Source organism: Brassica rapa, chromosome A09, assembly GCF_000309985.2.
Source record: "Brassica rapa cultivar Chiifu-401-42 chromosome A09, CAAS_Brap_v3.01, whole genome shotgun sequence".
NCBI lineage: Eukaryota > Viridiplantae > Streptophyta > Magnoliopsida > Brassicales > Brassicaceae > Brassica > Brassica rapa.
In genome coordinates this window covers 41,356,014-41,381,634 of record NC_024803.2, presented here as the reverse complement: position 1 = coordinate 41,381,634, position 25,621 = coordinate 41,356,014, and the positions used below count along the sequence as shown (strand labels likewise).

Here is a 25,621-nt window from a genome sequence, read left to right as displayed (position 1 = left end):
GGTTATCAACATTGATGCCTCTTGGACTCTTTATAATAACTCAGAACTTGCTCGAACTTGAGCCAAAGTGGACATGATGATGCCTCAAGATCGACGTGTTCGGGACCTTTGATATAAGCTTGGACAATGAACGTTAAGGTACCTAGCTTGTTCTTCTTTTTGTGGTTGTTAAGGTTCGAATTATGAACGTTACGTAAGTGAAAGTGGAACATTCGTAAGTACACAAAAATGTGGCTCTTAGATTATGACGATAATTATCATAGTATTGTTTTATACGATAACTAAGCAAGCGAATTTATTGATTAACTGTGAACCGAATAAATAAGTGATGAAGTGACATCGCATCCACTTTCAGGAAAAAATGGCAGACACAAATTGATATATGCAGGGAGAAACTTTAGAGATATATGGGATTTTTTGTTAATAACACGATGTTACATAAAGAAAACCACTCGGAGAAAATGGTGGCATAAAGTAGAAAAGTTTGAGTTAACAAAAGGCATACAAGACAAAAGCTTTTGCGATCGTGGGAAACCACTTTGATCTCAAATTAATTAATCATTCAGTCTTTATCATAATCCACAAAAAAACTTTATTTTACATGTTGTTCTCAAATAAAAAAAACTTTTGATTTTCCTTTTCTTCTTTTAAATGAAGAAACTGTAATGTAAGTTTCTTTTTTTTTTTGACAAAAATTGCAATGTAAGTTTTTTTTTTTGTAAGCTAAAATTGTAATGTAAGTTTTGGCGTGGTTTCTTTGGACCATGCCTTTTGCACCACCAGTGACCACCTGGCTTCGTCAACTCAACGACATATAAGTCTCATATTTTTTTGTAACGATTAATTTCACATTACGTGCACATTTCCAATACAGAAGACAAAATGTATTTCGTGTATCTTAAATCCCCTACGACGTCTCGTCCAGCTAGTATCTTGAATTTTTAATTTTTAAAAAATTTAAAATAGTACTCCTTCCGTTTTTTAATATAAGTCGTTTTAGAGCTATGCACGTAAATTAAGAAAACTATTAATTTCTTATATTTTCTAGACAAAAACATCATTAATTATTTACTTAACCACAATTCAACCAATAAAAAAATAGAAGATATATTATCATTGGTCATACAGCATTAATTTTTAATAAATTTTACATAGAAAACCGAAAACGACATATAATTTGGAACAAAAACATTTCTCAATAACTTTTTTTATAAATAGCCTGAATGGAATTGAAATATAGCTTTCTAAATCCAAATAGATCCAGACCAAACTGGAACACCAACCCCTAGATATCACTATGCGGTTCTTAACAAACTTTAAAAGTAAATAAAATATCATACTGCTAAATATATTATACCAAATTCCTCACTATGGCTATAACCTTTCACCAATTCAACTCAAATTCTCTAAATAGAGTAGGTTTGTAAATACTAACGTGTATTTCTTGATCAAATGTGTGCATATATTAAGAAGAAAAAATTATTTTATTCTATTTTTATATATTACACACCAAAATAAATGTGTAATTGACATTTTGTTTGTTTATTTAACTTTTTCTCGTCATAATATAGAGAGAGAGAGAGTTGTGTGCGAATTGTATACTGAACTTCCTATATTCCCTCTTCATATATTCAAAACAACAAATCTTTGTTTCTCTCTGTCTCTCACAACTTCCCAAGAACCACCGTTCCCTTTTTGGTTTTTAAAATTCGAACGCAGAGAGAAACTGATCGGAGAATGGCGACGGAGCATATAACCCGTAAGGCAGATGAATACAGTGTCGAGCTTTTACCTAGCGACGACGATGCGCCGCCGCCGCTTTCATCATCGTGGCGTCTCAGCCTCGAGACATTTCGACTTCCTTCTTCACTTTCGTCCACTGGCCGTCACGACGGTCGTACACGCTTCTCTCGTTACTTCCGTACTCCCAGTGAGTTATATATGTTCTTCGTGTTTCAGTTTTCTTTTTGGTTCTCGCTCAACGTGTTTCGTGTGGATCATCGAAGATTGTTACATGAGTTGTTGTCTGAACGTAATCACGTGCACGAAACACAAAAGTAATTAAGCAAATGTGTACTTGTTGGATTATTATATAAACTGTCACACTCTTCTGTGAGATATTAACCGTTCCCAAAATAAATTCAGAATATAAAACTATAATTGTATTCTGATTACTAAAACCATTTCTGTTGATCGATTCAAGGGAATAGTAAACTTTCTTCTTTTGTTGATTCAAAGTTATGAAGCTTTTTAATAGAATCTCAAGCTTTTTGGGAGTCTGTATATGCCAGATCAGATTCTTTGTTTTAAAATTATGTGGATGCTGAATCAGATTCTCTACAGAGGTTTATGCAACGCGTTGTAGAACTAATCATACGGAAATTAAAACCCATTAACGTCGACACCCAGAGTATAACAAGATGAAAAAGTCGTTTCGGGCTCCTAAAATTTCAATAACTAACATATATGGATGATTCGCCCCCAAATTGATAAAAAAAATAATAATATATGTATTGAATCTTTAATAATTTGGAGAAGTGTTTAATTTTAAGCATCATATCATGGAAAAGTGTTTTAAGTTTAATTTAAGCATCATATCTTGTGTCAAACTGTCAATGCAGGAAAGGAACGTAAAGTGTATGAATACTACAAAAAGCAAGAGAGGCTCCTCGAGGGTTTCAATGAGATGGAGACTATCCACGAAACCGGTTTTACATCTGGAGCTCCAACTGAGGTCCGGCTATGCATCTCTTAGGGTATTGCTCCTCAGTCCTAGCTATTAAGCAGCTTAATGGATCGTCAATTTTTTTATGTAAACAGGAAGAAATGAAGAAGCTTGCAAAGAGTGAGAGACTGGCTGTTCACATCTCAAACGCTACAAATTTAGTGCTCTTTGTGGCAAAGGTTTATGCCTCTATGGAGAGTAGATCCATGGCTGTGATTGCTTCAACTTTGGACTCTCTCTTGGATCTTTTGTCTGGTTTTATTCTGTGGTTTACAGCTAATGCCATGAGCAAACCAAACCACTTTCATTATCCTATAGGCAAACGACGCATGCAGCCTGTGGTATGATCTTCTGTCTATTAACTCTTTGTAATGTTTCTGCTTCATGTACTGATTCACCCAGGACCAGTTTTACTTGTCTCACAAGAAATTAAACTTATAACGTGTGATATATATAACAGGGCATCATTGTGTTTGCTTCGGTGATGGCAACTCTTGGACTGCAAGTTTTGCTAGAATCAGGAAGGCAACTAGCCTCCAAGGTACATCAAAATGTTTTCTTCCGGTAACTTCTTCCATCGGTTATTTGATGTTTCTAACCAATTATTTATTTTGTTACAGAATGGTATTCATATGAATAGCACAGAGGAGAAATGGATGATCGGGATCATGGTCTCTCTCACCATCATTAAGTTCTTACTCATGCTTTACTGCAGGGGATTTCAGAATGAAATAGTTAGGGCCTATGCTCAGGATCACTTCTTTGACGTTGTGACTAATTCAATTGGCTTAGCAACAGCCGTCTTGGCTGTCAAATTCTACTGGTGGATTGATCCCTCTGGTGCTATACTTGTAAGTTTTCTCTCAAATCTTTTCAATTTTACTCATTAAAAAACTCTGTTAACTTTGCAATAATCAAGTAATGTTTAGTTACACTATGGCACATCTGATAAATAGCATTTTTTTTTGTTTTTGTAGCAAAATAGCATTCAATTCTTTTTCCAAAATAGCATTTGTTAATTAATGAAAACACAAAATAACCTCACATTCTAGACTCTAACCTTGATCTCATCCTTTAAATACTAAACTATAAACTCTAATCACGAAATCTTAAATTCATATATATAAATATTTATTCTCTTTTTTGTTATTTTTGGAACAAAAACTTGATTTATTGCTGCTATTTGAAGGTATTTCTCCTTCCAATAATGCTTCTTTCTTTTATGGTTGCAGATCGCTTTGTACACCATAGGAACATGGGCAAGAACCGTACTAGAGAACGTCCATTCACTGATAGGACGCTCTGCGCCGCCAGAGTTCTTGACGAAACTGACATTCTTGATATGGAACCATCACGAACAAATCAAGCATATTGACACAGTCAGGGCTTATACGTTTGGGTCACACTACTTTGTGGAGGTGGACATTGTTTTGCCAGAGGACATGAGACTGCAAGAGGCTCACAATATCGGAGAGACACTTCAGGAGAAGCTCGAGCAACTTGCTGAAGTGGAACGAGCTTTTGTTCACATAGACTTTGAGTTCACTCATCGTCCTGAACACAAGTGTAATTAGACTTTGAGCTTTGTAGAAAAACACAGATCATAAAAGATTCATGACGTGAATGATAAGTTATCTTCTAGTGTTAGTCCTTCAATTTATGTTCTCATCATGTCGTTTTGTCTATATGGAAATCGAATGAATGTTGTTTCTTTTCAGGTCTATTGTTTCTATATATATGCGAGTGAAAACGAGTGTAGTTTCGTTATCGTTGAACGTTCTGGGATACGCATTGTGGTTGCTGTTTTTTATACTTTATATTATTACAAAACTGATTATGATTGTCTAAGACAATTTGTCTTAGTGGTACTGCTTTAGTCTTTTTCTTGTCTCAACAGTTTCTTAATGAATCAAAGTCTGTAAATTTATGCTTAGTGAATACAAAGGGTGTGACTGGTAACATAACATAGTAAGGTTACAACAACAAAGAGAAAAACATAACATAGTAAACAGATCTATCATCGTCCACCTCCAGCACTCCTGTTCCATGACAAGTAAGATGGATCTCCCAGTTGCCTGAAACACAAATATTAATAATCCATAACATTACATTCACTTACAACATATCTAGTTTTGGTGATGTAAACTTTTAAAGATTCTCTATGCATTGTATTGGAGAGAATGTTATAGATTTATACCTTGGCTTTGCTAGATACAGGACGGAGAAGAAAACAGCCAAGGACAAGCATATGCTACCAACAGTTAAATAAGCAATCCCAAGGAAATCATTTCTTCCACCAAGCCAGCTAGTGGTAGATAGCACAAGCTTTTTCTTTCCATTGAAACTATAAGTGTTGTAATTGTTCTGCAACAACACGTTTATGGTATCTCCAGCTTCAAGATCAGTGTCTATTTTACCATACAGCTTTCTAAATATTGGTAGAGCTGCAGTTCTCATCCACACTATTAAGTCTTCTTGCTCACTCAACTGCCAAAAAAAACATTTTAAATAATATTAACAGTGTCCATATAGTATCATTTGTTTCTTTGATCAAATAAAATGCTTTATGCTTCAAGAAAAGATCACTTACTGGAATCTTTGGATCAAGACTTTTACCGCCGATGGGAAATCCTTTCTGGAAATTTTTGGGGAAGACGTTTTTACCAAACTTTGAATCTCTATCGCTTTTCCATGAGATGTCTTTCTTATTCACAGATAGTTTTTGGTTGTTTCTAGTGAAGTCATAAGTATCATTGAACAAACTCCAAGCAACAAGACCACAAGGGACAATAGGTTCACCACCTACTGTATCCTCTGGCGCACATGATTTCACATCGTTTTCATCTTTTGGACTTCTCAATTGTCCATCTTGTCGACTTTTCACATACCTGCACCAGAAACATGCTCAAAAGATGGTACTCCTAGATTCCATGAAAAGTCACAAACATGAGTGAGATGTTACCGTCGATGATTTTGGTAATAGTTCTCAAGCTGGTAATATACATAGACAGGATTCTTCATAGTTTTTGTCACCTATCATAATGAAAAAAAGAACATTGTGAAAGAAAGGTAATGAAGGAAAATTATATGTATACCAAGATATAAAGATGATGAATATCTACCGTTATTGTTCTGTTACACCTCTTATCTTCTATGCCCTGTATGTACCTCACTTTGTTGTCTCTAAAGGATAATGGAATGCAGTCTATGTCATATTGATCAACAATTTCGATGACCTTGTAAAAAAGTTACATTCACAGTCAGAAATAAATGTAGCTTGAAAGTGAGAAAAAAAAACACAGAATCAGAAACATACACCCTGAGACGCAAACAGGCAAATCGCTCCGAGAGGGATAAAGACAACCCCGGAGACAAGAAAGGTCAGAATCACCTGCACAAGATGATAAACACGAACTACATTAGTAAACATTGAAAACTGTACTCGTAAGAATGTAGACGTTGTATGAGTTTTTGAAGCTTTACCCATTTTGGAGTAAGAATTGGTTTGCATGCTGGAAGCTCCTGTTGTGTAAATCTTGAATCTGATGCAGAAAATGTTGGCCAACAGATTAGGTTTCTAGTTTACAAATCTAAGCAGCTTCTCGTTATAAGAAGATATAAGTTTGATTTTCTAGGAGTTAATCTAACAAACAAGAAATGGGTTTAAACTACAAGTCATAATTTCACATGAGATGGATTTTTAAACATTCCAAAGTAATGAGAAAATACAAATAGCCATTGTGTATAACATGTAGTACAAGATTAAGATTATCACTAATGTGATTTTTTGCCTATATGATATATCTCTACACAATTAAAATTTCCAGTTAATAGCCTAGCAACATCTCAAACAAAGAATCTGAGTTTCTGACATTCATTTCTATGCGCACATAAATTCCTCTCGATAGAAACACATAGAAGGATTGATCAATTAAAAACAAATAAAGGTGCTTAATGGAAAAAAAAAACATTCCAGAAAACTAGGTATGACCGCAAAGCGCACATTTATCAGATCAGCGGATAACAAAATATGAAAAATAACCAAAAAATGAAAAAAAAAGTATTAAAATTTGGGGAAGAAAATTATAGATCACATTTCGGACGCTTTGAGGTGATTTTGGCAGCAGAAGCCTCAGGGGATCCACCGCCCAAGGCAATTGAGGACGTTGCAGAGAAGCTCATTGGGAAGAAACTTTTTTTTTTTTGACAAATAAGAAGAAACTATATATATTTGGCTATAAGAAAAACTATCTCCATAAATTTTCAAAAGAAATATAATTTTTTTTTTTTTTTTTGCGTTTTTGCTGGTTTGGATTTGAGTTTTCGGATATCCGCAAAAATAGTCTAACCGGAATTTGAGTTTTCCACTGAGATTTCTTCAGTCATAAGACCAAGTTTATTATTGAACCGGAATTAGTTTGGTGATCTGATCAGTACCATATAATAAAATCGATCGAGTCGGTCCTATGTACACAATGTAGTGTTATTTACAACAACTACAATTTACGTATATCTAATTCTGGTCTCACTACAATTTACGAGCTAACTATCCATGAAAATTGCGTAGTGTGGTTGTTAGCACCTCACCATTTTAGTATGCAAATAATTGAAATAATCATGTAGAGAAAAACATGTACATTATTTGAATCACTAGTCACTGAGACACTTAAGTCATCCCCAAATAAAAAATATATAAGCATTTCAATTAAATTTTTAAATCACACAAAAAGTAAACTTATACCATAAAAAAAAGTCTCTAATGAATTCCATGTGTGTTAGCAAATAAATGGGATATTAACATAACGGTCATGACAATATAAACCTGGCCGTTGACCAAACTTTTGTTTCTTGAGAATCTCTCTAGCTCTCAAAACCATCTCTTTGTTCGTTATTTCCTGTCTCGTCCCCGACAATATTGTCTGAATTGCGTCACTGAACGCTCCATATGATTTTCCAGTTCTTGTCACGTATACATCCTCTGATCTCTGATCTGTTTGACACCCACTTAACAAAATACCGTTGTTGGGATGCTTACTTTTAACTTCAGATCCTGCACCATCTGTATTAACCTCGCGCTTGCCTACGAACATACTTAGCAATCCTCTGTGAGCATTTCTTTTCATCGAATTAGAGAGCATAACATTCGGACTTGAGTCTTGGCCGAACACTTTAACAAGTGTTTGTCTGATTTTCCCATATTTGATATCGGTTTGTCCGGTTTGTTCCTTGAGAAGAGTTATGTAACTATCGAGAGGTAGATATCTTGTTTTCATATCTACTGTCTCGCCGTCCTCTAACTCGCTCTCTCTAGTGAAACTATCGTGGCCTCCTCCACTTCCTCTCTGAGAATCATTCGAGGATATTCCACAAGTCGTTAGCAAACTCCTTACAATGCTAACCAAGAAAGTAACAATTCTAGATCTTGGCTTGTTCACGTAGCTCTCCCCGATCTGTTCTTTTGCTTCCTCTATGAGACCACCACTGTGACAAGAGTCCGAGATTATCGTCAGCAGACATCCCTTTTTCACCTCTGCCACCATGTCTCTAAACTCATTGTCTACAAATACATGTTCGGCAAGAAGATGACTATTAGAAAAATGGTAACATAATTCAAAACAACAATATGTACAAAAAAATTGCGGTAGATAGACGTTTTATAGAGGATTATTATTAGACGGATGCATAGACTGTTTTTTCAAACACCTAAACCGAAATCGTTTTGTTTAGGTTCGTTTTGCCGTCTAAAACGATTTTTAGAACATTTACAAGTTTGCTCAAAAAAAAAGAACATTTACAAGTAAAAAGATTCAAGGTGAATCAAAAATATCAAATGGAAACGTAACGTATTGCTCAAGTTTCGATAGCAGAGTACTCTGCTTTTCAAAAACAGAGTATTCTAACACATGAAATCAAACCTCTTTACAAAAAAAGGGCACATACCTGTGATCAGATTCATATCGCAAGGAGTGATACACTCATCATAATCTGTTGCGTCGAACAATCCTTCTTCTGTTGGGAGTCTCGTGCCATGTCCACTGTAATGGAACACTAAAACATCACCGGGTTCTCCTTCAGCGATGAGTTTCTTGAGAGCCTCGCGGATGTTCTTGCCGGTGGGTTGGATGCTGGTTTTGTCTGTGTCGATCAGAACCGTTATGTCCTTGTTTGAGAATCCATAACGGTCGATGAGACACTTCTGCATGCGACGGACGTCGTTGACACAGCCACGTAGCTCGACGGCGGTTCCAGGGTAGTTGATGCCGATCAAAAGCGCTTTCTTTGCCATTGACGAGTGAATAAATAACTAACTTTCTATTGGGGAGAAGAGTCTCCGCTTGTTTTGTTTCTTTCTTTCTAAGAATTGAATTTATCAGTTTATTAATAATCGAATGATTTAGCATTTAACTAATGACCAATAAAAATACTAGCTAGCATTCTTTGCTGTTATCTTGTCTTTTCCTCTTTGAGGGAAACTTCGTTGGGTGCTGTTAGTGGCCTTTCGGTTGCACTTGATAATTCCTTGGTCTTTTTTTAATGTCAGATATACATATAAACGTGTTACTAGATTTTGACTCGCGCTTTGGTTTGGTTTTGTTTTGCTTTTCATGATTATAAAATTTAGTGTTTGAATCATATAATCTTGAAGATTATTTCACTAATGAAATTTAGTGTTTGAATCATATAATCTTACACCCAAATCTTGTATAAAACTTCTTTGTAGTGTAGTGTCTTACATGTAACGTGTTTTGTAGTCGATGGTAGTATGTGAGGGAAATGAATATTTCGTTAACGTAACAGTTATAATTAATAGGGTGTGCTTTGTTTTTGGTTCATGTAATGTATTTTGTTTGGGTAGGGTGGTTTAGCAATCTGTTTTAGTGGTTATGTATAAATAATAATGTATACAGTTCGCATGGTTAGAATAATAATCGGGGGTCTATAAGGTAAAAAAAGTTGTCAATTATTGTTATAATATACATGGTAAGTCCAAAAAAATTTAAAAATAATAGGTCCAAACAACTTTCATAGGTAGATTTTTTCAAAATTCTTCCCTTTTAATAGTATTGATATATCTAACTTTCATATTAAGAAAACTTACAAACATTAGGCCTTTTTTTTTATGGTTAAAAGTTTTTCAGTCTGAATATTCATACATCTTTTTAGGTAAAATCCAAATTGTCCATCTGTTTAAAATTAGAAGTCGTTTAAGATTTTGATTTTTTTCACACAGATTAAAAAACAGTTTACTGTTTAATTTTATCTTAATTTATTTGTTAAAATTTTAAAGCATATTATTTTTAATTTAATTAGACGTAAAAATATAAATTAATATCATAAAAATTGGATTGAAATCATAGAACAGTATTTATTTTATAACAAAAACAATTACTCTGATACTAATTTAAAATGTAGAAGATATTCAAAAAAAAAATTAAAATTGTTCTCAACAAAAATTGAATATGTGCAATCAAAGAGTTTTATCTACTAAACCAACTCGTGGTTGGTCAACATGATAGCTATTATGCTGATATCATTGGGATAAGTCTAAGGGTGGCCGGTTTATTACTACTTAATTAATAAAGAGTTGGCACTTGACACTATCTTTCTAGTATTTCCCCTTGCAAGTACACCTATCTCAGGTCAGTTTATTAATTCGCTTCGTATGAGTTATGAGACTAATTAATTTAAGCCCTTTAGGTTTTGGTTTTGGTATCAGTTTAACTTTTAAGTGAATTTTTGGTTTTGAATCTATGCTTATCGTGTTTGTTGAATGGTTTCTTTTAGGCATATGGATTATAAAAACTACATAGAAATACTTTGTTTCAAGGTTTAAGGTAGCATATGTGATGTGAAATCCAATTTAACATTTATTTTGGTATGGGTTTGTTTTGCTAGCTAATAACCCTCGTTAAGTTTGTTAACTGAGCTAACTAAGCTATTGTAATTCAAACACTGTTCATCTCTATGCCAAAGCAGAAAGTATGTGACATTTGTTCAAACTATTCAATGGAAACTGTAGTAGAACGACGTGCTCACCAATCTTCGTTGACAATGAAGTTTTGTTATATTCGTGACAGCAAGTAGTGTCAGGATCTAAATGATAAAGCAAAGCCACCCAAATTGATATGCTTTAAAGACCCGGAAACAAGATTTTCTCGCTGGAGGTAGTTAATCATCAAACACAGATAATAATATCATCATTTGAAATTTGAAATTAAGAAAGCATCAGATAATTATACGGATAGGACACATACCCGTTTAGTAGTATTAGTTATACATGTTTTTTTTTTTGACATCAGTTATACATGTTATATACTAGGTAACATATTTTGGCTAAAACTCTTGTCTTTATATAAAGACTTGATATCATGTCAAAAAAGTTTTGCCAAGTAGGTTTACTACTTTACAGAAAGCTGTAAAATTCATAACCCTAATGTTCTTATTTTTGTTGCATGCATGCAGACGAGCTATCACATTCTGATCACAACAAGTGATGTGCAAGAAAAAAAAAAAAAAACTTCTTCAGCAAATGTTTGCATAGATAATAGATCGATAACGACGTCGTTTGGTTTCATTCTTATTAGCCCACATATTAGCTTATTGGGCCGAAGATTGGATAGTGTAAGAAAAAGTCAAACTCGAGAGAGCAGAGATCGAAGCTCCGTTTGAAACGCTCTGCAATGGCGGCTGGGTTGTTTCGAGCTGAGATGTCAATGTTATCCTCCACGTTGGCGCGCTCATTCTCCATTCCCTTCCGCAAAACGCTATCCTCCTTCGATTCCCGAATCGCAACGCAAAGAAACTCTCTACCCAGAACTCGGCATTCTCGTGTTGCTTCTCTCAGCTCATCGTCTCCTTCGCATCCACGAAATTTTCCACTTCCAGGTCAAATTTCTGATATTGGGTTACTATAAAAATCTAAACTTGGAAAGAAATAGAGTAACTATGGAGCTTCCGGATCATGATTAGCATTAAAAGTTCGTCTTTTTCCTTCGTTTTCAGGGATAGAAGATGTCTTTGTTGGTTATCTATTTGGGAGGAAGAAGGCAACAGAAGTAGCTCATGTGTTAGTACTTTAAACCCATTTCTTAAAGTATGGAGCTTTTAGCTATTACATGATAAAACATCAGTCTGGTTATTACTTTTCAGTGTGTGGGAGCAGGTAATCCAAAAGGGTGATATGGTCATTGACGCTACATGTGGAAACGGCAACGATACTTTAGCGATGTTGAAGATGGTTACGGATGAATCTGATTGCTGTGGTGGATGTGTCTATGCGATGGACATTCAAAAAGATGCCATTGAGAGCACTTCTTGTTTGTTAGATCAAACCCTTGGCTCAGAAGAGGTTAGATTAGATGATTAACCAAACCTCAGGTTCTATAGAGCTTTGGTTCTTACTTATGTAGAGTCTTGTTCCATTTATGCTGAAGGAATGCAGAAGGAACGGGTGAAACTCTTTAACATGTGTCACAGTAAGATGGAAGAGATTGTTCCTGAAAATTCTAGTGTGAGGTACGGTTTGAATTTGATGAACCTATGCAACGTTTTTGATGAATCCATGGGGACATTTTGATGAATGCAATCTTGTTTTATGAAATTAGGATGGTTGCATTCAATCTGGGGTATCTTCCAGGTGGAAACAAGTCGATAATCACTGCCTCGAATACAACAGTATTGGCATTGAAGGCCGCTGAAAGAGTCTTGATGCCTGGTGGTCTCATAAGCTTGGTAGTTTACATTGGTCATCCTGGTGGAAGGTAATGACAAAAAAAACAAAAAAGCTTCCATGATCTAATAAGGTGAAATCTGAAGTTTTTTTTTAATTGTTTGTTTCACTTTTGTTGTTGTTCAGGGAAGAGTTAGAAGTGGTTGAAGCTTTTGGGTCGAGTTTACCGGTTAGTGATTGGGTCTGCTGCAAGTTGCAAATGTTGAACCGACCTTTAGCGCCGGTTCTTGTTTTCATGTTCAAGAGAGAAAAGTGATTTTATTCAGATTCACAAAAGCTTTGTGTGCATCTACATCACCATGTTCACTTGCATGGTATGTTCTTATTAGTGTTGTAACTTGTAAGTTGTAACCTGAGATTTTGTTTTTGTTAGTATACGAAGCTGCTTCATTTTTTTGTGGGGATTCTGGCCCAAGATTTGAAAACATTATAAATAAAAGAAAAAGCGACCACGCTGGGATTCGAACCCAGAATCTCCCGCTCCGGAGGCGAGCGCCTTATCCATTAGGCCACGCGGCCTTTTGAATGTAGCCTGATTTGTATTGTATTAGACATAAAGATATGAGAAACGGTAAAAACAATAGACCATGAGATTTTTTTTACTGAAGCTCTTTTTTCCTTCTCTTTTTAGAGGAAACCTAGGATTCCAACAAAATCAATGAAATGGAAGAAATTCAAGTAAGTAAAAATGGTAAATTCCAGATTCCAACATACTATAATTGTAATCCATTTTCTGAAAATGGAGATGAGAATGTGTTTGCAATGTAATTTCCTGCTACAAAAAACTCCCCTTTCAAGTTGGATAACGGTTGTTAAACGATTAAAAGGTGTAGCTAATCTCAATGGTGGTGTCAAGAAACTTTTTGGATACTAGTTTCTGGTACTAGAAGAGATGGTTAAACAAAAACTTAGAACATAAGACATTACATAATGTGTAATGTCTTGTCGGATTCTGATGAACACATCGAAGTGAATCATTCACACAACTGTTAAAGTGTTAATGCTAATTATTTGGCTTATAATCCCAGAAGAAACCTTTACGTTTTTTTTTTCAGTAGAATCAGATTCAGTTGCCATTCCACGTCTGTGGTCATCACTTCTTGTGGGTTTCCTAGAGATGATTACTTATCGAACTCGTTGCTGTGGAATGTGTGCATAAAAATGGTTATAAAAATGCTAAGAAAACATTTTAGGGTAAGTTCCTCTGTTATACAAGAAAACTTCTCTTTTCTTTTCTTCAAGTTTTAATTTGTTGGCTGTGAGATATGATAATGATTGTACGCAAATTGAGGGCAAAACTTCATCTATTTTTGAAAAGGACTCAAGCCTTCTTTATTTGTTTGTATTTAGAAATCGTAGCTGCTGAATCAGTTTCAAGACAATAACAATTAATCTTACTCAATCTCATGTTGCTATCTGATAGGTATTATTATTCCATCTCAAACCATGTTTCCTTGGTTTCAATACAAAGCAATCTTTTGGCTCTGTAGTTTCTACGTTTCTTTGCTATTGCTACTACTTGCACCTACCTGATCTTGTTATTTTTACTCTATTGTACATCTTAATTGAGAATAATCAGTAAAATGAGTTCATTTATGGCTCTTCATTAATGATTTATCAGGACCTCATAACTCTCCAAGAGTGATGGGGAGGGTGAATCTTCTTTAGCTTCATTGTGCTGTTCTTGTTGTTGTTGGCTATCATCTTCTTCTAACCCGAGTTCACTTTCCAGGTTCTTGAACCATTTATCAACCTCATCTTCTTCAGATTCTTGATGATCCTTTGGAGTCAAACTGTTCTCAGGTTGTTGGAAACCCTCTAGAAAATTCCACACGTCAGGATCCATATCAAAAGGTATCTCCAGCAGCTCTGGTTTGTCTACCTCTTGTAGCAAACCCGCCAACTCGCTGTAATCTTGAAAATACTCAAAGGTTTCACCTATCTGTACATCATCCTCCTCCTCTTTGCTAACAGTGTTGGAACCACCAAAAGACCTAGAAGCATTAGGAGATGACTCTTGAGACGTCTCTTCTTTATTCAAAGAACCTTTGGATGCTGCTTCATCATTGGCATTATGGTTGATGTATGAGCTCAATCTTTTCTTGAGATGTGTATGCCACACGTTCTTGATCTCATTGTCTGTTCTTCCTGGCAGTTTAGAAGCAATCTTTGACCACCTAAAATCCAAAAATGCATAAAAGGTATTGTTAAAATCAAAACATAGAGAGGCACACAATGGTATTAACAAGATATAACACAGACTTGTTTCCAAAGCTCTGGTGGAGTTTAATGATGGTTTCTTCTTCCTCTAAGGTGAAATTGCCACGTTTCAGATCAGGTCTGAGGTAATTGATCCATCGAAGGCGACAACTCTTGCCACACCTCAGCAATCCTTCATTGCATGCATAGAAAGACAGACACAAAGAATAAGAATCAGGAGATTAAAGAAAAGCTAATGGAAGAGGCTGTAAGCTCAGATATATTACCAGCTTGTTTGGGGAGAGATCTCCAATTCTCATGACCATACTTGTGAATGAAAGAGATGAGTTTCAAGTCTTCATCTTGGCTCCATGGTCCCCTCTTCACTTTGGTTTTGTCACAACATGGAGCTCTCCCTTTGCCCATTTTCTCTCTCTCTCTCTGTCTTTTCTCTCTCACACACTTTTGAGATTCCTTTCTACCAAATCTAATTGGTACTATGTGTATTTATACAAGGAAGTGGTGTGTGACCTGACAATGAGAAATATGTTATAAAGGAAAGACAATGACAATTGTCAAATCGGATTTGATTAAGTTTAAAACTTGTCTATATTGTAGGTGAGTATCTGGCATGATTCCTTCTTTTCTAATATATACTTCCATTTATGTCAAAATAAATATTTTTATTTTGGAATTATTATCTCACAGTTAAACATATGTTTGAAACTTCAATATTGAGTCTCACATTCTATACGTTGAATATATCTTTACCAAAAAAAAAAAGATACTAACTAGGTTTGTCCTTGTGGTTATTATTATTGTGTACAAAAATTGACTAGCGCAACACATTAGTTAATAACTTAATATTAATAGTTTATTGTAAACTTTGATATATATTTTTGACTAATAACTTTGATGATTGACTAACTATACATGGTCTTACATGGATCATGAAGTCTCTCTTAGTCAAATCAGAAAGGGCCATTACAATTTTTCTATCTTTGGCTAAACCAACTTTTGAAAAATGGTTCTAACTAAAAAGAAAAAAAAATTGGTAAACTGACAATTCATAAAATAAAACTTAACTTATAATTATTATTTTCTCTATACTTTAAGTTATTAATCTGCCAAACAAGACGTAAGGATGCTCTCACCTTTAGTCTGCCGTCTCATATTAGGGAAGGCACTATTATATATAGTTTGAATAACTCATTCGTTTCAATAAAATAGAAGTACTGTGCAAAATTGAGTTCGACAGGCTATGTTTTCCGAAATTGTGAATGAGTAAATAAATTTCTGTGACCTCGTATGCATGTTTTATTTTTGCAAAAAAAAAAAGAAGAACGTCAAACAGATCAAGCTTTTATCAGATCCTTAAATAAGAAAATCCAGTTAATTGATAAAATTATAAGTTCGTTCAAAATGATGCTATAGACCGACATATATTGTGCATCAGAAACAGTTACTTAAATCATTGGCGAATAACATTTTAATATAAAACATTGTTAGAACATCTTCAATGTAAAATTCTAATTTTTCTATAAAATGTAGTAATTTTGAATTCGTTTTTACAAAAACCTCACTCTATTTTGAAGTGAAAATGCAGTAAGGAACAAAAAATAAATATATTAGTCTATTTTTATATAGTAAATTTATTTTTTATTCCACTATAAAATAAAAAATTAGAATGAGATTAGAATTTTTTTATTACAAACTCTATTTTTGAGTAAAAAAAAAAGAGATTGAAGATGTTTTTGAAATTGTTTTTTTATCGTATCAACTTTATTTTTTGTATATAATAATTATTTATGCAATTATTTTAAAAAAATTGTATAATAATAAGTATATTATTTCGAACTGAAAATAAACTGTTTACTTATTAATTGCTAATTCTGTATTTTTACAAAGATATAAAGTACTCACAAACAATTATAACTTTAAAATCTTATACTCCCTCTGTTTTAAAAATATGTATGTTTTAGAATTTTACACATATGAAAAACATAAAAAATGTAAAATTCCCCAAAACTTTTAACCAAAATAATTTCAATAAACACAATTATATTTTTTTTTTGAACAAAACACAATTATATTTTCTAAAATTTACAGTATACCATAAATTAATACATTGAAAATGCAAAAAATGTATCATTTTAAAACTATTTTTTTCTAAAACATAAATCTTTTCGAAACGGAAAGAGTATAAAACATAAAATGGTATAATACTTTTTGGTGTAAAAATGGTATAATACTTCTACTTCTTTAATTAAATTTAATATATACTCAAAGTTTCAGCAATAATTAACTAAAATTATGTTAACCTAAAAAAAATTACAATCAATACATCCACTTCAATACTTTATTTATTCATTTCGTATGTAATCAAAATGACTTAGATCCAATACTAAACTAAAATTTACGAGGCATGTATAGAATAGATATTATTGTCATTAGAATTTTTACTTACACAGTAAAAAAAGGTTGGGCATTACTTTTCAAATCTAAAATGAACCTTTCAAATTTCAACATTAAATCACCATGAATATTGATTAACCTGTAAAATCAGTATAAACATATTTGAAATAATAGCTGACTTAGAGCATCTCCAATGTAAAACTCTATTTTTCTTCTAAAATGAAGTAAAAGTGAATATGGAGTAAAAATATTCTAACTCTACTCCATTTTTCCCTCCATAATGGAGTGATGAATAAACAAAAATAGATTACTCCATTCATGGATTAAACTTCATTATGTAGTGAGATATGAAGTTGGGTTGGATCATTCATTACTTCATATTCATTTTTACTTTATTTTGAAGAAAAAAATGAAGTAAGGTTAGAGATGTCCTTAGAGCATCTCCAATGTAAAACTCCATTTTTTAAAAAAAATGGAGCAAAAGTGAAAATAGAGTAAAATTGTTCCAACCCTACTCTATTTTCCACTTTATAATGATGAACAAACAAAAAAAATAGATTACTCCATTTATGGAATAAATTTCATTATGGAGTGAGATATAGAATTGAGTTGGAGTATTTCTTACTCCACATTCATTTTTACTCTATTTTAGAGAAAGAAAAATGGAGTGAGGATGGAGATGTTCTTATTCACGGATGTGATAGGCCAATTCGTTTAAGCACAGACGTTGGTGCTATTGCACTTCTAGTTTAAAATTCAGTGAAAGAAATGCTTTATTAATGGTATCATCAAAGACGAGTTTTGAGCCATAGAAGAGAGACTAGCTACTTGTTAATAGAAGAAAAAAATAATAGCTTACTTAACTAGTTAACTTACAGTTGGTTTTCATCTCCCATAGCTAGCAAGGGACTTGAGTTTATGATTCCAAATCAACGGTGAGGTTTTGAGTCAATACCAAACAAGATATGACCAAACGCGTGCTTACGTTAACAATATAATTGGTTATTGGAGTGCTGTCATGTCTACAGTTGCTGTATTTATTTAAATTAAAAATAAACTGAAAATGATTAAAATTAAGAAAAATTGTCATGAATACCACATTTATAATACAATTTTCATGTTTATACTAACCATTTATATCTTCAATTTTAATGAAGGGTAAAAACATTTATACTCTTCGGATTAACCAATATAAACTTACGGTTTAAAGTTGAAGAGTGGGATATAATTTTTGGAATGTGAAATTTAGTATTCTAATAAATATATAAATAAATACTTTAAAAATAAAATAAAAAATAGTTTCAAACATATTTTTTCTATTTTTCAAAAGAAATTTTGAAAAAAAATAAATAAAAATAAAAAAATAAAAAAAATCGAATTTAAAAATATAATTTGAAAACATAAAAAAATATTTATTATATTTATATATAGAACAATGGTATAAGAGTATTTTGCTACTTAATGAAAAAATATTTCTGAAAATGTTCATTTAGTAATGGTAAAATTAAATAATAATACCATAAAAGTGATAAACTTGAAATTCCCAAGCCTTTCTTCAAAAAAAAAAAAAAACTTGAAATTCCCCTAGTTAATGGAGTGAATGTAACAATATTGAAGTTGTCTCGCTATGGCATTGGAATGCATCGCTAATAAAGTAAGAATTATTATAGGTTGCATTTGTTTGGTGAACAACTTACGAAAATGTTATTTAAAGTTGAATCAATTAGGTTCCAATGAAAGAGAAATTTTAGTAAACTAAGTTGAATAAAATGGAAAAAGGTTGAAACGTAACATTCGATGACGAACAGAAGAAAATAAATTTTTAAGTAATTAAAAAAGATTGGAATTTGCATGACGAAAGCACACGTGTTGCTATTGGCATGCCTTTTTGTTAGTCTACAGTTTGGTTCGGCTGCCCATTTCTTTAAGAAATCGCATACCACAAGTACAATGAAATTGTAGTACATTTTTAATTAAGGTGTGACTGAATAATCCGCCTTCGATTTTTGAATGTGTACCACTAGGCGCTAGCTATTGACAAGGAACTTCCAACGTATATGTACAATACAAGCATTTGGTTTAAAGCTATGTCAAATATTAAGCAATGCAGAAATGTGGCAGACCAAACTATTTATATGTCAAAATGTATAAAATTAGTTCAATTTGCTTATTATTTAACAATTTAGTCCATTATACAATGGCTTAATAACTATTAGGCTTTCAATATATTGAAGGCACAAGCCATGTTTTTAAATTAATCACAACGTTTTTTTCCTACGAATATACTTAACTATTCTCAGAACTAAAATCTTAAATGGAGTTTGCTTTAAAAATGAGACCACTGGTCCATAATATGAGATCACGAGGACTGACCTCACCTTTTCCCTATATTTTACAGAAACTTTACATATACATATAGAGTAAGTAAAAGTTTGGTGAGACATTAGCTCACACTTAAGTAGCAGTTTAAACAAGACTTTGGTTGCCAAACAAAATAGTTTGGGCAAAACCAGAAGCGCGATATATATATTAGTTTTTCTTTTTGTGCTAAAAATGTAAATGTCATTAAGTGAATAACGGAAGTCTGATTACAATAGAGATTGAAATCCAAACTGCTTAAAAACTGGTCTGATCCTAAAGCCCGCAAAAAAAAAAAAACCATAGCATCAACGAAGCACTAAGAATGTTCGCATGAAAACAAGACTTTTAGAAGTAAAGTATTGCAACAAGCATCAACAAAAGTTCCATATACAAGCTGCCCAAACCCATACCTGAACTAATCCGGCAGAGAGGAGGAGAAAGCTAATACAATTGAAATGTATTGGTTTGCCTTGTGTCCAGTAAAAAGAAAAAGAAACAGAAATTCATCACTTTTAGTCTAATACAACTGATATAAGCATTTAACGTCAAAATCATACTTACTGACTTTTGTTTGAACAATTGTTTAGTTGAACAAGTTATCTGTATGTTCACATCAGAAACCAACTTTGTATTAACTATTTGAATGTGTATCAATAGGAGATCTTTAACATAAATAATTAATGCAAAAAAATATAGATGTGTCTATTTGTACTGTAACTAAGTAAAGAAAGCATGCCCGCATTCTTTATATTTTGGTACGTCATGTTCAATATCTATAATTTAAAATAATTTTAAAACTCACATGTTGAGTATTATATATACACAAAATATATAGTTGGTTAAAATGGATATGCATGCTCATGTTTTTTTTTCTTTTCCTGAGTTTATATATAATGACAAGCTACGCTACGTCGTGACCAAAAGTATGTAATGATAATACATCATTTAGATGACAGGTGATTAGTTTAGAATTGGATATGCTGACTCAGGTCTTAGTTAGTTTAGTAGTATATGTGATTGAACAAAATTATTGGTGATTAACGTTACCAAATCATTACATGACGATGTGTTTGATAAATTGAAAACAATGATGGAATTTACAAAGTAACACCATTATAGGGTACCTACTCTTGGAAATATATAACTAATTTTTTTAATTATACTATGTGAGTTGGTTGGTAGAAGATTTGCTTAATGGTGATGGCTTTTTCAAAGAGTCATGACTACCTAACTAATCACTCACAAGATCCAAACACAGGATCCATACATTTATAATCCAAAATAATGCACAAATTAGTAAAGAAAATAGGTAATTGGTGTGGAATTAGAAAGGATTAGACGATCACATTACATGTGCATGACGCACCGTTTGTTTACAAAGGATTAAGTACTATTTATTTACTTTAATCTTGCCTAGTTAAACATGCACAGTAACAGTGTATTTCTATGAATAAACTATCATACTAAAAAGTTGAATTCAACTTAATGTTTTTGGAGGTAAATTTATATTGTACTCCCTCTGTTTTTAAAAGATGCATATTTTAGATTTTTCACATATATTAAGAAAACTCATTAAATATGCATTGTTTTTCATAACTTTTAGTCAATAGAAATTCAATAAACACTATTAATTTTTTTGAAACTTACAATTTTTCATAAAATCATACATTGAAAAGGTAAAAAATGTATCTTTTTGAAACAATTTTTTTTCCAAAACATACATCTTATAGGAACGGAGGGAGTAATATTTTTAAGCAACATAAGAAGAACAACAGGTATTTGATGAGTTTAGTAAAAAATGGTTTTCAGTCGTTACATATTTGTGGCTTCTATATGTGGATACCACCAAATGGCTAGGCTGTGTTTTTACATTTCATGGGCTTGTGATACGCTGTATGTGCCTTTTTAGCCTAAGCCCAGCCCTCGAGAACTGTGAGTCTCTGAGTGTGTCTTGTTTTCAGTCGATGTAAATTGATACCAGCGGTGGGCCGGTGGTGACGGTGACTGCGATATACAGTCAACCAAACCTAAAATATACTTCAACGTCTAGACATTAAAAGGTCATCAAAATAATTGGGTGAAGAAACATTCAACATTGTGTACATTGCAAAGAAATAAAACAAAATAACTAATTAAATTAACCATATTTAGTGCATGAAGCAACAGTGTTTGTCTGTGGAAGAAGAAATAATCGATGCAACAGTTTGAACAAAAAAAAACAAAATTGAAAAGGTTAGTTGGTGGTGGAGAATCTGATCTCAGGCTGCTACCATTTCATTATGGCCTCTGAGTTTAAGGTTTTCAAATGCAGTTTTAACAATTAAAGTTCACTTTTCTCAAAAAAAAAAACATATTATAACGATAAAAATGCCATAAATTGCCGTATTAATTGTTGGATCAATTAAATCAATTGGGTTTAATTAAAATATGTGAATAACAAATGAATGGGCTTGTGTGCCTAAGAGCCCACTTATGTGTGGTTAATGAAATGAAACTTACAAAGTCCCACATCGGGTAGGAAGAGAAGAGTCGAGCTGTATATATATGCACTCACACATACCATGTGTTAAACGGCTCAGAGGAAGAGAGAGCTCCCCACGCGCGCGCTGCGGCTGCTTGGCCGGCTCGGCGTGGGCTTGGGTTTGGGCTTGGGAGGCCTGATAAGTACTATTTTTTTGGACCAAATTAAGCTCAATGTTTTGCCATTTATTTTGAGAGAAAAAAAAACAGCATACAATTTTATTTAAAAACGACAAGTAATTTGTCTAGAAAATAAAAACGTCATGCATGTTATCCTCTCGAAAGTTTTAAACGAGATAAGAGAGAGTCTTGAGGATGAGGGAAGATTCTCGCCCACGTGCAGCAGCTGTTGCGGGAAGTGGGTCGTCTCCGTCTCTTTAAATATCGCCTCTCATCTTCATTCATTTCTCAACTTTTTCACAGCAAAATACCAGCAAAAACTCCTACGCGTAAGTCTAGAGAGTGTTTCGTAGATTATTAGTTCGTAGAGGTTCTTCACGAGTGCCGCGTGATAACCTTACATGGTTTTATCCTGGGACTCATATTCGTACAGATCCGTCGCACTAACGGAGCGAATATTAAGAGTTAAGGAAAGAGATTCGTCTCGACTCCATGGTTTCGTTTCCATTTCGGTTTTTGAATCGTCTATTTTTTCCTTAACATCGTATTTATATTATCGTTAGTATCGAACCGGTTTTACGGCTTCTACATTAATAAACCTTGCCGCATTTAAATGCATTCAAATCCCAAGACCAGTTTTCCTACCACTAAAATATCTGTCCAGTTTAATTCATTCCGGTATATTATTCTCTCTGTTTTAGTTTGTTTTAGTTTAGTTATTGTTTTAAGGTAAATTTTTTGTTTCAAAATAAATGTTGTTTTATGATTTTAATGCAAATTAATAGATTCTATATTACAATCTATTTTCTGTTAGTTGAAACGTAGTTAGATATATGATAATAAATATTTTATTTAATAAATATATAAAATTAAATATATTTTTAATCTGTATGTTCAAGTATAAAACAATAATTAAAATGAAACGGAAAAAATATGGTATGGATGTTTGGAAGAAAATATAATCGAAGCAACGGTTTGAACAAAACAAAATTGAAAGAATTAGTTGGTGGTGGAGAATCTGATCTCAGGCTGCTACAATTTCATCATGGCCTCGGAGTTTAAGGTTTTCAGATGCAAATTTAGCAATTAAAGTTCGCTTTTCTAAAAAAAAGATATTATAACGATCAAAATGCCATAAATTGCCGTATTAATAAACCTTACCGATCTCGCATTTAAATGCATTCAAATCCCAACACCAATTTTGCTACCACTAATAAATATCTGTCCAGTTTAATTCATTCCAGTATACTATCTTTCTGTTCCTTAATATTACAGAGAAAAAAAATTTGTTTTAAAAAGATTTATGTTTTATATTTTCAAGACATATTTTATTAACTAATTGCAAATTTCAAAAAACTTAATTGCCTTTACTGAATTTTTATTAGCTTAAAATTATGAAACAGATAAACACAAAAATTATACAAATTTAATGTATTTTATTAAAATGTATGAAAAAGGTAGAATTTGCAACATTAATAAACATAAGGAGTACTATATGGGTCACCCACTCACCCTATATGCATTCAAGGCCCTAGCCGTCTAGTTAGGAACTTGGGAGTAATTCCCCCTCGAAAGTTTACCCCCAAAATTTGCATGCCGTACTAACCTCAGCAAGAAATAGGCAATTAAAGTAACGTTTTGTTTGGTGACATTCTTCATTTGCTCCACGGCCGGCTCATGGTTTATAAGAGTCTTTGGCAAAAAAAATTTTAGATCTTTTAATAATTAAAAAAACAATTTTAGCATGATTTTTTAAAATATATATATATTTAAAATGTTCTACAAATTTAGATATAAAAACATATAAAATAAAAAGCTTAGAAATATATGTATATTTATTTTATTTTATTTTATTTTAAATAAAATTTGGATTTTTTCAAAAAATAACAAAAAATTAGATCTCTAATATTATGGGCTTAGGGCGTTTGCACTGCTTGCCCTTGTAGTTGAGCAGGCACTGAATTTTGTTCCAATCAACAACTTCAAATAATAATGTTAAGCAAAAAAAAAGCTATCCCATGTAAAAGTCCCTCCCTTTCATAGGGTTAAACATTTTTGTTATTCGTTTAGTTTTCAGTGTAACTTATTATTAAACTATTAACTAATGTTAGAAACATGTAAAAAGCTCCAAAAGCACTCATTATGCAACATGTCATCAAATAAAATGTTTACGTATTAGACCAAAAAAATGTTTACGTATAAGTGTTAGCGTATTTATGTACATGCATTTTTCAAAAGTAGATCATATCTCAGAAAATAAATCTATTTCTTTAACTATTCATCAAATCCGGCAATGAGGTATGTGGATATGTATTTTGCACAGTGTGTGTTGGGGTTGAAATTTATGAGCTTTAGTTGTGCTGGTGTCCTAAGAATTAGGATATCATGCGTGAGCATCATCACTTCCTAACCTTCTAAAACATTTATTTACGTTAACGTTTTCAACGTTACTCCCTCCGTTTCATATTGTAATTAGTTTTAGGGAAATTTTTTTGTTTCAAAATGTAAGTAGTTTTCATATTTCTAGGTAACTTTTACATTTATTGAGTATAGTGTAACCAATCAAATTAAATAAACTTGTTTTTGATTGGTTAAGTTATATCTAACCTATTTAATATACAATATTTTTTAAAACATAATAATTTTCTTAATCTTTGTGCTTTTAGCCAAAACTACTTACATTATAAAACGGAGGGAGTATTATTTAAGGCTCTTGAATGCTAAAACCTCCCTTTTTTTCCCACACGAACTCCAACTGATTGGTTATCCCATCAACACAGTTTTTCAAATTTTACTTCTTTCTATTGCTTACTAGGAACGGCCCGCCCTACGGGCGGGATGTAAATTAACAAATAATTTAAATAGTTAGAATAAATATTTAATATAAATTGTTATTATTTAAAAATAGGGTTCCTTATAAATTGTTATTATTTAATATAAATTGTTATATTTTTCAAAATAAATATTACTTGCTTTCAAAGTATTGTTTCACTTATGATCTCTTTGTTTGTTGCTGAACTATTTTATATCGTGTCTTTGTTAGAAATGCAAAAACATATTTTATTCCTCAAATCACAACTTGTACTTCTTTCTAAAATCTTAATCATCATCATTATTGCCGAAAAATCCAAAATCTTCTGCATCTACTTAGGCCAAACTATCTCGTAAACTTGGGATTTATTTGCATGTTATATTCATATGTCAGAGTTCATAATGTGAAAAAGCCAGCTTAATTGCTTAAATCATATGATCGAACCATCTTTTGCATCTCTTTTGAGAAGATTACTCGTAAAAGAAAAAAACAAAAATACTAATTAAAATATATGTATCATAGCTTGAGGACATGAAACGTTATGAATTTATCATAGGTGAAAAGGTTGGAAAGTCATGCGTGGTTCAAACAGGATTTGTAAATAAAAAGAAAAAAAAAAGAGAAGAAAATTGCAGATTTAAAGGCCTAGCTCTTGCAGCTCCACATCATAAAATGCTTAAGGACCTTAGCTCAGATCATACCAGCGTAGCCCACTGTATAGGAAAGGACTGCTTTGATA

At 32.7% G+C, this 25,621-nt stretch overlaps 5 protein-coding genes and 1 non-coding gene across 6 annotated transcripts; 2 read left to right on the top strand and 4 right to left on the bottom strand.

The window, feature by feature from the left end:
• Positions 1–263: 263 nt before the first annotated feature.
• LOC103842853 (metal tolerance protein 10) lies at positions 264–4,492 on the top strand. Its single transcript, XM_009119520.2, has 6 exons — positions 264–1,930; positions 2,622–2,734; positions 2,821–3,066; positions 3,186–3,266; positions 3,346–3,576; positions 3,958–4,492. The coding sequence occupies exons 1-6, from the start codon at positions 1,738–1,740 to the stop codon at positions 4,297–4,299; spliced, it is 1,206 nt and encodes a 401-aa protein (XP_009117768.1). The 5' UTR covers positions 264–1,737; the 3' UTR covers positions 4,300–4,492.
• A 118-nt stretch (positions 4,493–4,610) lies between these two features.
• LOC103842852 (putative ALA-interacting subunit 4) lies at positions 4,611–7,190 on the bottom strand. Its single transcript, XM_009119519.3, has 8 exons — positions 6,820–7,190; positions 6,209–6,267; positions 6,042–6,116; positions 5,848–5,961; positions 5,688–5,758; positions 5,316–5,613; positions 4,923–5,212; positions 4,611–4,800 (listed from the first exon to the last, which is right to left on the bottom strand). Exons 1-8 carry the CDS (start codon positions 6,905–6,907, stop codon positions 4,743–4,745), a joined length of 1,053 nt encoding a protein of 350 aa, XP_009117767.1. The 5' UTR covers positions 6,908–7,190; the 3' UTR covers positions 4,611–4,742.
• LOC103842851 (metacaspase-8) lies at positions 6,983–9,050 on the bottom strand. Its single transcript, XM_009119518.3, has 2 exons — positions 8,666–9,050; positions 6,983–8,282 (listed from the first exon to the last, which is right to left on the bottom strand). The coding sequence occupies exons 1-2, from the start codon at positions 9,009–9,011 to the stop codon at positions 7,501–7,503; spliced, it is 1,128 nt and encodes a 375-aa protein (XP_009117766.1). The 5' UTR covers positions 9,012–9,050; the 3' UTR covers positions 6,983–7,500.
• A 2,295-nt stretch (positions 9,051–11,345) lies between these two features.
• LOC103842850 (putative rRNA methylase YtqB) lies at positions 11,346–12,848 on the top strand. The gene is made up of 6 exons (XM_009119517.3): positions 11,346–11,611; positions 11,729–11,792; positions 11,876–12,074; positions 12,168–12,241; positions 12,331–12,486; positions 12,582–12,848. Exons 1-6 carry the CDS (start codon positions 11,407–11,409, stop codon positions 12,709–12,711), a joined length of 828 nt encoding a protein of 275 aa, XP_009117765.2. The 5' UTR covers positions 11,346–11,406; the 3' UTR covers positions 12,712–12,848.
• Positions 12,849–12,901: 53 nt separating this feature from the next.
• Positions 12,902–12,974, bottom strand: TRNAR-CCG. The gene has a single exon. It is a non-coding gene; the product is annotated as a tRNA-Arg (tRNA).
• An 805-nt stretch (positions 12,975–13,779) lies between these two features.
• Positions 13,780–24,833, bottom strand: LOC103842849 (transcription factor MYB58). The gene is made up of 3 exons (XM_009119516.3): positions 14,942–24,833; positions 14,718–14,847; positions 13,780–14,632 (listed from the first exon to the last, which is right to left on the bottom strand). The coding sequence occupies exons 1-3, from the start codon at positions 15,078–15,080 to the stop codon at positions 14,062–14,064; spliced, it is 840 nt and encodes a 279-aa protein (XP_009117764.1). The 5' UTR covers positions 15,081–24,833; the 3' UTR covers positions 13,780–14,061.
• Between the last annotated feature and the right edge of the window lie 788 nt (positions 24,834–25,621).

What these genes read in the sequence shown, in the direction of transcription:
- LOC103842851 (XM_009119518.3), bottom strand. Translation starts at nt 9,011, where the DNA reads ATGGCAAAGAAAGCGCTTTTGATCGGCATCAACTACCCTGGAACCGCC. An exon ending in CGATATGAATCTGATCACAG is followed by an intron (nt 8,283 to 8,665) that starts GTATGTGCCCTT and finishes ATGTATTTGTAG; the next exon opens with ACAATGAGTTTAGAGACATG.
- LOC103842849 (XM_009119516.3), bottom strand. Translation starts at nt 15,080, where the DNA reads ATGGGCAAAGGGAGAGCTCCATGTTGTGACAAAACCAAAGTGAAGAGG. An exon ending in ATCTCTCCCCAAACAAGCTG is followed by an intron (nt 14,848 to 14,941) that starts GTAATATATCTG and finishes CATGCAATGAAG; the next exon opens with GATTGCTGAGGTGTGGCAAG. An exon ending in CACCAGAGCTTTGGAAACAA is followed by an intron (nt 14,633 to 14,717) that starts GTCTGTGTTATA and finishes TTTGGATTTTAG; the next exon opens with GTGGTCAAAGATTGCTTCTA.
- LOC103842852 (XM_009119519.3), bottom strand. Translation starts at nt 6,907, where the DNA reads ATGAGCTTCTCTGCAACGTCCTCAATTGCCTTGGGCGGTGGATCCCCT. An exon ending in CAATTCTTACTCCAAAATGG is followed by an intron (nt 6,117 to 6,208) that starts GTAAAGCTTCAA and finishes CATCTTGTGCAG; the next exon opens with GTGATTCTGACCTTTCTTGT. An exon ending in GTCTTGATCCAAAGATTCCA is followed by an intron (nt 5,213 to 5,315) that starts GTAAGTGATCTT and finishes TTTTTTTGGCAG; the next exon opens with TTGAGTGAGCAAGAAGACTT.
- LOC103842853 (XM_009119520.2), top strand. Translation starts at nt 1,738, where the DNA reads ATGGCGACGGAGCATATAACCCGTAAGGCAGATGAATACAGTGTCGAG. An exon ending in AACGACGCATGCAGCCTGTG is followed by an intron (nt 3,067 to 3,185) that starts GTATGATCTTCT and finishes TATATATAACAG; the next exon opens with GGCATCATTGTGTTTGCTTC. An exon ending in GAAGGCAACTAGCCTCCAAG is followed by an intron (nt 3,267 to 3,345) that starts GTACATCAAAAT and finishes ATTTTGTTACAG; the next exon opens with AATGGTATTCATATGAATAG.
- LOC103842850 (XM_009119517.3), top strand. Translation starts at nt 11,407, where the DNA reads ATGGCGGCTGGGTTGTTTCGAGCTGAGATGTCAATGTTATCCTCCACG. An exon ending in ACGAAATTTTCCACTTCCAG is followed by an intron (nt 11,612 to 11,728) that starts GTCAAATTTCTG and finishes CTTCGTTTTCAG; the next exon opens with GGATAGAAGATGTCTTTGTT. An exon ending in GCAACAGAAGTAGCTCATGT is followed by an intron (nt 11,793 to 11,875) that starts GTTAGTACTTTA and finishes ATTACTTTTCAG; the next exon opens with TGTGTGGGAGCAGGTAATCC.